Here is a 12,051-nt window from a genome sequence, read left to right as displayed (position 1 = left end):
TTGCCTGTAAATCAGACAAGAAAAGGGGACCAAGACTTGAGAAAAAGGCTAAAACATCCCATCTCAGAGAGTGGGGGGTGATACAGACCAAACTCTATCTGAAACAGAAATTCACCATGGGAAATTAACTTCTCTAATCTCTGGAAGTAATCTGTCACTTTTGAATGAATATTGAAAATGATCTGGAATGAAGCTGGATCAAGACTAGAGCTATTACTATTTAGGGAAAGCATTGTCTTTCCATTCCCCTACTTCTGGCAAGTAGTCCAGAGATTATCAGTTGTTGCCAAAAAAAAAAAAAAGAAAACTCAAAGATTTAGTCAATTTCAACTGTTGCATCCCCCTCACAGGTTGGCAAACCCTCTGTTTGCGCTACCATACAGGCCAGGAGACCAGGAGACCAGGAGAGAGATGAAGGAACGGGCATGTGTGAACAGCCTTGAAGGGAAAGGCTGGAATTGCCGGGTGACAGTTGGTTCCCTACTTATACCTGCACCTGAGCTTGTAATGCCCCCAGTGTGATGGCCCATCTGGGCTAATGCAGGCCAGTCACAGTGGGTCTGAGAGAGAAATCCAGGCGGTCGCTGGTCTCCGCTGAAAGAGGTAAGGGGCATGGAGGTTTGGCGGGGTGAGGTGCTGCGGCTGGAGATGGAGACAACGTGTTCCTCAGTGTCATAGCCTCAAAGAGTCTAACAGCCTTTCTCAGACCTGAGTCCTGCTGGCTCAAAGGCAGAGACCAGTCCAAAGCTGGGATTCTACTTTCAGCTCAGGACAGTCTGGGAGTGTTTTGTTTTCATAAATGTTGCCTATTTTCCAACTCCTCTAGCATATTTAGGTAGAAAACGGTTTCTCAACATGGTTCAAACCATGATCAGTGGTAGAAATAGGCCACCCATGATTCTCCCCTCTCACCTACACTGCTGCCTTTCAGGACACAAGTCCAGCCGGGTGTGTATCACAACTGCAGTGAAATAAGCAAGTCAGGGGCTTCCCAGTGACTCAGGAGGTAAAGACTCTGCCTGCCAATGCAGGAGACACAGGAACCGCGGGCTGAATCCCTGGGTTGGGAAGAGCCACCACAGGAAGAAACAGCAACCCAGTCCAGGGTTCTTCCTGGAAAATTCCATAGACACAAGAGCCTGGCAAACTACAGTCCATACAGTCGTAAATAGTCAGACACGACTGAGCACGCACAGCACTGCAGCAGGACAAGTTACTAGAGGGAAGGGAGCCCATACACACACACACACACACACACACACACACACACACATCTACACACACACACATACACACACACATACACACACACACATACACACAGACGCGCGTGCACACACACACACACATCCACACCACACACACATGCGTGCGTGCACACACACACATCCACACACACACATCCACACCACACACACACACATCCACACACATCCACATCCACACACACATGCGTGCGTGCACACACACACACATCCACACACACACACACACATCCACACACATACACACACATACACACACGCGCACACACACACCCACACATCCACACACACACATACACACACACACATCCACACACACACACATCCACACACACACACGCGAGCGCGCACGCACATACACATCCACACGCACACACATATACACACACATACACAGATGCGCGCACACACACACACACACATGCGCACGTGCGACCTTGTTACCATTTGTGGAAAGATGAATGAGAATTCTGCTAACGGAGGAAATACATTGCTGATTCTGTCAAGGACAGTACTTTATTCCTGGTAAGAATCAGTTTGTTTCTGGTTTCCAGTATGTTGCAGACTGAGACTTTTGTAAAGTACAGAGCCCATGAAATACTAAAATATAGCTACAGAATATGAAAAGAGACAAAGAAAATAAAAACCTCCCATTTCTTCATTATTTAATTTAACAGACAAATGGCTCTAGCTTTCTAAATGCTTAATCTCAATTTCTATTCTTTAGCTCAAGGCAGCTGAAACAAAAAGGTTGCCAAACAGGCACTTTAAATAGCACTGCATTGGTGAAGGGGAGGCTGGAGGGACTACATTTATTAGAGTCACATATAAAGAGTACATTTACTTCTATAACTTTTTATTTGGGAAATGAAGAAAAGCATCGCTCTGCCACTGCTAACTAAACTAAAATTGCACAGAATCACTTCTCACTTGAAGGCAAGAATGTGCTGTGTGCTAAGTTGCTTCAGTGGTGTCCGAATCTGTGTGACCAGACAGACTGCAGCCGGCCAGGCTCCTCTGTCCGTGTGATTCTCCGGGCAAGAATACTGGAGTCGGTTGCCATGTCCTTCCTCCAGGGGATCTTCCCGACTCAGGGATGGAACCTGCGTCTCTTACATCTCCTGCATTGGCAGGCGGGTTCTTTACCACTAGCACCACCTGGGAAGCCCCAATACATGAATAAGGAAAGGCATGAGGTTTCTGTCCTACGTTTATCTTAAGGGGCCTAGGTTTAAAAGTGGGGAGAACCCGCCTGAAACTAACATATTGTATGTCAACTCTACTTCAATTTTTAAAAATAATAAAAAATAAGTACAAGTGTGAAGAATCTGAACCAGCCGATTCGGTGATCTCTGAAGAGACCCTTGACTCCTTTCTTACCAAGAAGGGAGCAGGCTCAAGGGGATTGAATGGTGAGGCTCAGAGAGGCGGGGCACCCCTTCTGCAGCATTTCATACTAATTCTGGATCGCAGGGTCTTTGTGCCCAGAAAGTTAAGGATCAAATATATGTTCATATTTGCCACAAAAGATAAAACACAGGCTGCTTTACAATTAAACAAACAGGGCAGAAATCCTAAATCAGAAGAGCATTTCGCCTGCAGAGCCTCTGTCAAGCAGCCAATGAGTTCTGAGCTGCTCAGGCCTCCCAAGCATCCTGGAAGGCCAAGTCTTACAGGAGTTGCTCCACTTCACCCTGCAGGCTAGTCTCTTAAAGTCACATGCACCTTCTTCTCCTGCAGAAAAGGGAGTGCAGGTGGAATTGATTTTTCCTTCTCTTCAGAGGTGATGTCTGAGAAGGAACCATTAAAATATCTCTTTAATACTGTACTTTACATGATGTACTTTACAATTTGTGGGGCCCTATGCAAAACGAAATGCAGGTACTCTTTGTCAAAAATTCTTAGGAATTCCTAGACAGCCAAAGTAGAACAGAAAACCAAGCCTTGGGCCCTTCTAAGAGTGGGTCCCTGGGCACCAGCATGGACCACACACCAGGGAGCGGTCCTGACCCTGGCAGTGCAGTGGTGATGTCATCTCCACAGACAAGCTTGTTGTTCTCAGACTTTAATCAGGGATTCAGGACTACTCTGATCTAGACCAATGAGGACAATAGACTGGATTTATTCAGAAGCACCCAAGGCACCTGGGTAATCCAATTCCTCAAATAAGTTCTCAACCCAGGAAGAGGAAGATAGATGCATATTCATTATATTTATATGATGGGAAGGTGTACGGATTCCCATCTTGTCTACAGAAGTAAGTCTAAATACCTGAAACTGATGATCAAGGTCAGGCATAAGAGCAAGGATGCAGGGGTCCTTTTGGTGCTGTTGGGAGCAGTTCACTGGTGAGAAGCCCACTGCTTCTAAGAGACAAGCCACACCCACCACCTCAAGGAAACCTGAGTGTGATGGTCCTAGGACCCCTTCTGTCAGGTGGGCTGAATTTGCAGAAGCCACTTACTGTCCCCAAACAACTGCCCATCTTCCTCCTAATTCAGCTAACCTCTTCTCCACAGTGAAGTAGTATCACATCCCTGGTGGTTGTGCAGTAAAGAATCTGCCTGCCAATGCAGGAGACACGGGTTTAATCCCTGGGATGAGAAGAACCCTTGGAGAAGGAAATGGCAACCTGCTCCAGTATTCTTGCCTGAAGAATTCCATGGACAGAGGGGCCTGACAGTCTACATTCCATGGGGTCACAAAAGAGTTGGACACGACTTAGCGACTAAACAACAACAGAAATAGTTATGGATTTAAAATTACATTCATAGTCAGTGATCTAGAATGTCTATATATATTATAGAACACCTATACAATGATATTTAGACATTTAAAGTCATATCCTCAAGTAATTATTTAATGAGATGGCAAAACATATTTAGTATGCTATGTGAAAAAAAACCACAAAGCTTTAATTTTTGTCCAACATGTTTTATATGTAGCTGTCAAGTTACAATATTGTCTATGCAATGAATTGTAACATTTTTAAAGATTACAAAAATGAACATGTTGGTGGATAAAACAATTTTGCTTCCTTTTGGTTGTTTAAAAGTTTCTAAAAGTTTCTCAAATGTACATTCAATATTTTTATGATGTAAAAAAAAATTTTGTTGTTTGCTCAATTACTTCCAACCTTCTATTTTGGGCTTTCTTTACTCAGAGAGATCAAGCCATCAAGTAAACAGATGGTTACTGTGTTTACATTACAGCTGTTCCTTCACAACCACAGGTTAGTAATCTTGTTGCCAGGATGCAATATGCCAGCTAGGGGTCAATATTGGAATGAACGGCATTCTCAAAACACACTCCAATGGACAGGGGTCTATCCTTTGAGACATTTTTTTTAAACTTCATTTTTTTCCCTTTAGTATATAAAGCACAGAATACAACAAACTGATACATATTCATACATATGTGGCTTAACTCAGTTGTAGTGACTAGGTGTTTCACAACTAGCTTATCTTAAATCAGAAGATTATAGTCCAAATTAAAAACCATAAAAGTTAAACGAATGAAATTAGTTTTGCTACTTTCATCACTGAGTATTCATTATATTTTAAGTACCCACAGTGTTGCCTTTAGCTACACATAAGCAAGGCAAACAATCAGGCAATATGTGTTTATACCTACATAAGAAATGGCTGGAAGGATCAGTTTATAATGGTTCTCTTTGGAGAATGACATCAGTATGAGGAGATGCTCCACAGCGAAGGAATGAGGAACTCTTTTTCGACTCTTAGAACTGTATTTTTCAAAGTAATAATTATGCTGTTGGAACTATACTTTGTAAAACTTTGTACTCATAATTATTAACAATGTGCTTATTTTATAATAAAGCTATAGTAAAAGAATTAATAAAGGAATACAAAATTCGTGATGAAAATCCTGCCTTAAGACATCACAAAAGATGAGACCGTAACCAATCAGCTCCTGTTACTTCCTGTCTCGGGCACTGGTCACCCTAAGAACTGGTCCTCCTTAGGATTCACGCCATGCATGGGGGTGAACAGGAGGAATGTCACACTATACGAAATAAGGCTGCCTTTCACCAGAGATGATGACCAGAAACACAGGGCTTGGGCTTGAGTGTGACCTAGTATAAGATGAGCCTGGCCAGTCCATCCCCCTCATCTTAAGGGAATCTGAGCTGAGACAGATGATGAGCAAAGCCAAGCAGTTACCAATGGAAGCTGAAAGAATTCCATGACAAGGGAAGGCAGCAAACAAGTCAGGTGGCACAGAGGCGAAAACACGAGCTAAAGAAGAGATACAAAGCAGAGGCTGAGGAAGCCAGGTATCCTCAAGAGAAAAGAGCAGAAATGCAGAGGGCAGATGAGCAGGACCTATGATAGGGAGCTGAGCGGGAGGCGGGGAGCCCCTTCTTACTGTCACAGGCCTCCTGTTGAGTCTCCAGGCCCGGTCCAGGTCATATGTATCCTGGCAAGGAATACAGGTACCCGAGGTAACCTGAGTCTCTGGTCCTTGCAAGCAAAAGTGCCCAACTAAAACCCTAACTCCATCTGGCTCCATCGAAGACGGACTTTGAGTAAATGTTCTCGTCTGTACGACAGCAGGCAAGTGTTATATAATAAAATGCCAAGGCATTAACAGCAGCTTAATAATATGCTTTCCAGCTGTGCATCCAAATATTCCAGAACAGATAAAAATAGCAGCTGCAGAACTGTAATTAAAACAGTCAGGCTATTTACAGGGGAGAGGTACAGTAGCAGCCTGGCTCCATCACTGGACATTTTGTCTTGACTTTATCACTTGGAGAGCATCCAACTCTCAACATCCAACCCACAAGTCCTCTCCAGAAGAATCTCGGTTCTAGCTTAGCCTCAAGTCACCTGGACAAGACTAAGGGTTATTTCACAGAGACATTTCAGTTTGTGATGGATCAGGTGAAAGCAATCTTCACCTAAGGTCCAAATAAAGCTTTAAAGAGAACACCAAGCTGGGAGGACTGGAAAATAAACAGAACATTATGGCACCAGAACATCTCCCACCAACAAGTGGGAGAAGTCAGACCAAGAAACCTGCCAAAGATGATCTGACTTTGCAAAGCTGGGTGTTGTGCAGCGGCAAGTAATGCCCTTATTTCATCAGATTGTGCATTATGACCTCAGATATTTTTCAATATATGTAAATGACCTGCAAATGTAGGTGAGTCCCTTATGGAATATATTAAACCCAATTAAGATTTCTTAAGAAATAGTTCAAGGACGGCCTTAAAAGTCCTTATAAATCTCTGAAAAATATCAAAAATTGATGGCAAAAAAAAAGAAAAGAGGATCACTGGCAATAAGAAAAACAGCGGACTGGGGGTTGGAGGGCTTCTTTGCAAAGTGATTTCAAAGTCATTTCCAAGACACTGTTCTTTTTTCATGCTATCAGCCAGACATAACAGACATACAGCAGGATGAAAACCAACCATGTAATTTCATCAGTGTCACTGACTCGTGTATCTTCAAGCAGAGACTGAAGAAATATGAAAGGTAGGGGGAATTATTTTTTATATTATTATTTTATTAATGAATGGGGAAAATGAAAGTAGTGAAAGTCAGGCTTTGCTTCCTTCACCCAGAATTACATCTTCTGTACCTAGCTTTTTAATCTCCAAGCACAAGTGACAGGTGCACACATTTATATACACAATGCACATTTATATACATAAATGTATATACATACATATCATATACACACAGATATATGCATACACATCAACTGTACTCGGCTCATTTAAAGCATGCCAATTTAAAATGAGTTTGAGTTGACATTTCTCCTGGCAATCTTGATTCCAGCTTGTGATTCATCCAATTCAGCATTTTGCATAATGTGCTACTCTAAATAAGCAAGGTAAAATTTACAGCCTTGACATACTCCTTTCCTGATTCTGAACCAGTCTGTTGTTCCATGTATGGTTCTAACTGTTGCTTCTTGTCCTGCAGGGGTGGCTTTTTAAAAAAACCTTCAAATTTGGATTTCTATTGTTGAATTTAATTAAACACAATATGCAATAAAACAATAAGGTTACATGAAAATCAGCATTTCAAAACGCTGAAAAAAGATAATCATAAGCAGGAACTCCTTTTATGCCAGTGTTTCTCAACCAATACGCTTTTTGAAAACACTTAAAAAAGTTCCACACCTCTTCCTTAGATTCTTTTATTCAACCTTAAACATCCTGACTGGAAAGAAATCAGTATATGTTCCCTGAAGCCAGAAGATACAGACAGAAGATTTTGGCCCCAATTTCCTGTCACTTGTATTGAGAGAGACAAGAGGGAGAAAGAGAGGGAAAGAGGAAAGTCCAACTTTTTAAAAATTTCCAATAAAAAATATTGAAGATGCTTCTTCAAACTGCACAGGCATCCTGTTCCAGAGCTAGTACACAGATGATTCTAGAATGCTAATGACTCTTCCCTGATGGCTAATTCACCAGCCTTTATGCTTTACGACATTTCCCTGTTGTGACACCATCTCATTTACAACTTGCAGACTAATTTCCCAGCAGTGTCCGCGACAACCAGAAATAACAACAAAGATACTGGACCCAAGGTGCTGAGTGAGGCCCAGGCCCCGCTGGGAAGCAGGCAAAGTGAGGCATCCTAGCACAGCGCTTCCAGCTCAGAACTTCTTTGCTGGTTGAGGGCCAGGGCCTCTGAAAGCTATAATGCAGATCAGGAAAACAGATCCCTTCCACGGCTCTGTCAAAGCATGAAGATTCTGCGAATGGCGGAGGCCTGTGCTTCATGCACTCGTTTTCCAATGGGTGCAACTAGTGCATTCTCTGAGACAGCAAAGCAGGGTTCGGGGCGACCCGGTGTCCAGCCCTCAATTCTGTCATGACACGGCTCCCCAGGTGGTGCCCGGGAAACAGTGACACGCGTGGGAGAGCACACAGGCTCCGCCCCCGGGGCCGCTGAGTGGGGTACCCATGTGTGCTGCACATACTGAAAGTGAAAAGTGAAAGTCGCTCAGTGGTGTCTGCTGCTAAGTCACTTCAGTTATGACCGACTCTGTGCGACCCACAGACGGCAGCCCACCAGGCTCCCCCGTCCCTGGGATTCTCCAGGCAAGAACACTGGAGTGGGTTGCCATGTCCTTCTCCAATGCAGGAAAGTGAAAAGTGGAAGTGAAGTCGCCCAGTCGTGTCTGACTCTTAGCGACCCCATGGACTGCAGCCTACCAGGCTCCTCCATCCATGGGATTTTCCAGGCAAGAGTACTGGAGTGGGGTGGCATTGCCTTCTCCTCAGTGGTGTCTGACCCTTTGCAATTTCATGAACTGTACCTTGCCAGGCTCCTCTGTCCATGGAATTCTCTAGGCCAGAATACTAGAGTAAGTAGCTGTTCCCTCCTCCAGGGGATCTTCCCAACCCAGGGATCAAAACCACGTCTCCCACACTGCAGGTGGATTCTTTACCATCTGAGCCATCAGGGAGCCATTTCCTAAGTGTGCCTTGATGTGAAGATAGGTGGAAAGCTCTCGATTAGACTAAACAAAGCACAATAAGCATTTCAGATTAATACCACATTACAAAATTTCTATACATTTAATTCTGATACATACTGACATCATTCAACTGAATAGATAGGATGGAGTTTTCCAAGGATTTACCTACAGAGTTACACTAAACATGCTTTATTTTATTTATTTAAATGCTATGTATGGCCTCTTGGGCTCGGGTCTAGGTTGCGTTAACATGGCGAAACGCACCAAGAAGGTCGGAATCGTGGGCAAATACAGGACCCGTTATGGTGCCTCCCTCAGGAAAATGGTGAAGAAAATTGAAATCAGCCAGCACGCCAAATATACCTGCTCTTTCTGTGGCAAAACCAAGATGAAGAGAAGAGCTGTGGGCATTTGGCACTGTGGTTCCTGCATGAAAACAGTAGCTGGTGGTGCCTGGACCTACAACACCACTTCTGCTGTCACAGTAAAGTCTGCCATCAGAAGACTGAAGGAATTGAAGGACCAGTAGAAGCACCACCATTTGATAATGTTGCTAGCCTATAATAAATGGGTTAATTTATGTAAAAAAAAAAAATAAAAAAAAAAAATAAATGCTATGTATGTATGTTTTCTTTTTTATAGGAAAATAATACATCTGGCTATGTTCACTATGTACATCGGGAGGTAACTCATGTGACATGTGCCTGATCTTTACTTCTCTTTGGGCTTGTTCTTGGAAAATTTTTATTAGGACAGAAAAATCCCCTCCTTGTAAATGTTTTGGGATCCTTAGTCTATGTTCCTCTGAATGGACACCGAGGAAATGTAAGTCAGCACCAAGGCACAGTAAATAAATGACCACAATCACTGAACACTTTCACAGTAAGCAAGCCAAATGATTAAGAAATTACCAATATGCCTATTTCAAATAATTTCCAAAAAGTTCATCAGGGAAGCCACCTAGGGAAAAAAAACAAACAAACAAAGCTCTTTTAAATGTGTGAGCGTGCCAGCAATACAAGAGAAAGGTTTAGATGGCATGGGTCTATCTCCTTGACGGGAATGGGAGGGTTTCTAACATGGCAGGGCCCACCCAGTGTTCTGCAAAGTAATTGGAGGTGGTGGATTCAAGTTCCCACTTCCCCACTCTTGAGCTGTGATTTCAGACAAGTCACTTAGACTCTCTGAGCTACAGTTAACTGCCACTAAGTCAGGGATCATTTATGTTCCCTGCCCATCTCCCAGGGTTGCTGGGTAAATTCAGCTAACATGTTGTTCAAGGAAGATGACACTCTACTTGAACTGTGGAGTACCTTGTCTATGTAATATATGCAGGATTTAAAAAAAAAAGAAGTTTAATTTTACAGCATAAAAGGGGCTGTAGATCACAGCTCTTCCATCTTACATGACAAAGGAGACTGACCTGTGGGTGAAAAAGTGCTGGTCATGGTTATGTTTTGAATCTTAGTAAGCAGTCAACATGGTAATTAGTGCCTAGAAGAGGTGAAGGAATGAATATGGTCCCATTCCTGGAGGCACGGTTTTCATCTTTGTCATCATGAAACAGACACGGAGCCACCATGGAGATGTGGCTGGCCACTGGAAATATAACCTATCTCTGCTGTCTCTGAGGACCCAGTTGGGAAGGCAGAAGCAGCACATACAAACAGCAACCATTAAAATGCTCATGTGCCCAGTTAGTTCAAGGGTACGTGGAATGGATCTCCAGGGGGATCACACAGAGCTGGGGTGCTCACTCAAGAGTGTTCTGCACAGTGTCCTGGAGTTGGGCTTGGTGACAGCACTTAAAAGCACCAAGAACGTGGGTGGAATCCCCATTTGACTGCATTTGACTGCATCCAAGGGTAATATATACTTTGGTATATATATACTTTGGAAAAGTCACAACTTCTTCACTCATACAATGAAGATGATAGTACCCCTGCTGGGGCTGTGGTGGTGATAAAAGCAGAGAAGGCGTATGGAACATTCAGCCAGCACATGGCACTTGGTGTAAGTGTTCAGTGACAGTCCTGACTAAGGAGGCTGCCTGCCTGAGTGTGGCAAGGTGACCCAGCACAGTGGGAAGGTACATGGCATGTTTGGGCAGTGACAGCAGCTTTGGAATAGAGATCAGACTGTGGCTGGGCAGCCCCACACTGCACCGTAGACTTTATTTTACCAATGAAAGTTCCGGGACTGGGGGGCGGGGAGTCACACAGATCGTGTAGAAATCCCTCTGATGACAGTGTAGTTGTTAGGGAAGGGGTAACAAGCAGGAAAGCCAATTAGAAACCTTTATGAGGAGAAGGTGATTTATTGAGCCCCTTTATACTAGTAACTGTCCTTATACAAAATCACCACTTTAATTCTTGCAAAAATCCAGATGAAATCCCCATTTCACAGATGAGCAAGTGGAGGTTCAGAGACATTAAGCGAGTGAAGCCAGGATCCGTTTACCTGTCCAAGCAAGTCCACTAAGGTGCTTCCCACACACAGGATGACAAGGGCCTTGGACTGGTAGATGCACAAGGGAAACTCAGTACCACGGTGTTTCATGGGTGGTAACATTGGCCACTCCAGGGAAGGTGGTAAATTTTCTGCTGTTTTTATTTCTATTAGGGAGAAGCCTTCTTAATCTGCTTTCTCTGCGAGGGGACTAATCTTCCAAGAGCTGGTTTCCCAGGTGGCCCCAAAGCTTCTAACAATACTGGCAAGTTCAGGCCTCATAAGTTTAGGATTTTATGTTTATTCTCCAGAATGGAATGATGGACCCTGTGACGGAGACCGGTGACCAGCTCCTGTGGGAACACCCAGGGCAAGCCACTGTGGTCCAGTTAGCCTGCCCACAGCACAGCTTGTTCCTACAAAGTGCCTTCCCTCTGACATACATGATCTTACTAGGAACCAGGCTTCAAAGGAAGTTTCCAGAATTACCCTGGCATCTAATTGGCAACACAACTAGACCCAAAAGGTGAGACAGACTCTAAAGGTCTCAAGGGCCTGGGGAACAGAGTTCACATTTCCATTAGAAGACTTGTTTATACTCTGGTTGGAGAAATGGAGTGAAATGTACTCTATACACCAAGCATATACATTTATTTTCCCAACTGACCTTAAAACAACAACCAAACAACACCAATAATGGTGTTGCTACCCTAATCACTTTACATGCACTTTTTAATTAATCCTCACTATATCCAATGACAGGAATGCAACTCTTATTCCTATTTGATGGATGAGAACATGGGTACATGCCTCAGAAATACAGAAGGAGCAGAGGCAATGTAAACTGCACCCAAGTGTGGTTGTTGAAATCCTTTCC

At 43.6% G+C, this 12,051-nt stretch overlaps 2 protein-coding genes across 2 annotated transcripts in view; one reads left to right on the top strand and one right to left on the bottom strand.

Annotated features, from left to right (window-relative positions):
- TBC1D9 (TBC1 domain family member 9) overlaps window positions 1-12,051 on the bottom strand; it is a 129,354-nt gene that overhangs the window by 82,074 nt on the left and 35,229 nt on the right. The window lies entirely within an intron of this gene.
- Window positions 8,960-9,333, top strand: LOC122452282 (60S ribosomal protein L37a-like). The gene has a single exon (XM_043485790.1). It carries the CDS (start codon window positions 8,977-8,979, stop codon window positions 9,253-9,255), a length of 279 nt encoding a protein of 92 aa, XP_043341725.1. The 5' UTR covers window positions 8,960-8,976; the 3' UTR covers window positions 9,256-9,333.

The sequence above is a fragment of the Cervus canadensis genome, chromosome 1 (assembly GCF_019320065.1).
Source record: "Cervus canadensis isolate Bull #8, Minnesota chromosome 1, ASM1932006v1, whole genome shotgun sequence".
NCBI lineage: Eukaryota > Metazoa > Chordata > Mammalia > Artiodactyla > Cervidae > Cervus > Cervus canadensis.
The sequence above is the reverse complement of the archived record's forward strand: the minus strand, read 5'-3'. Positions and strand labels throughout refer to the sequence as shown.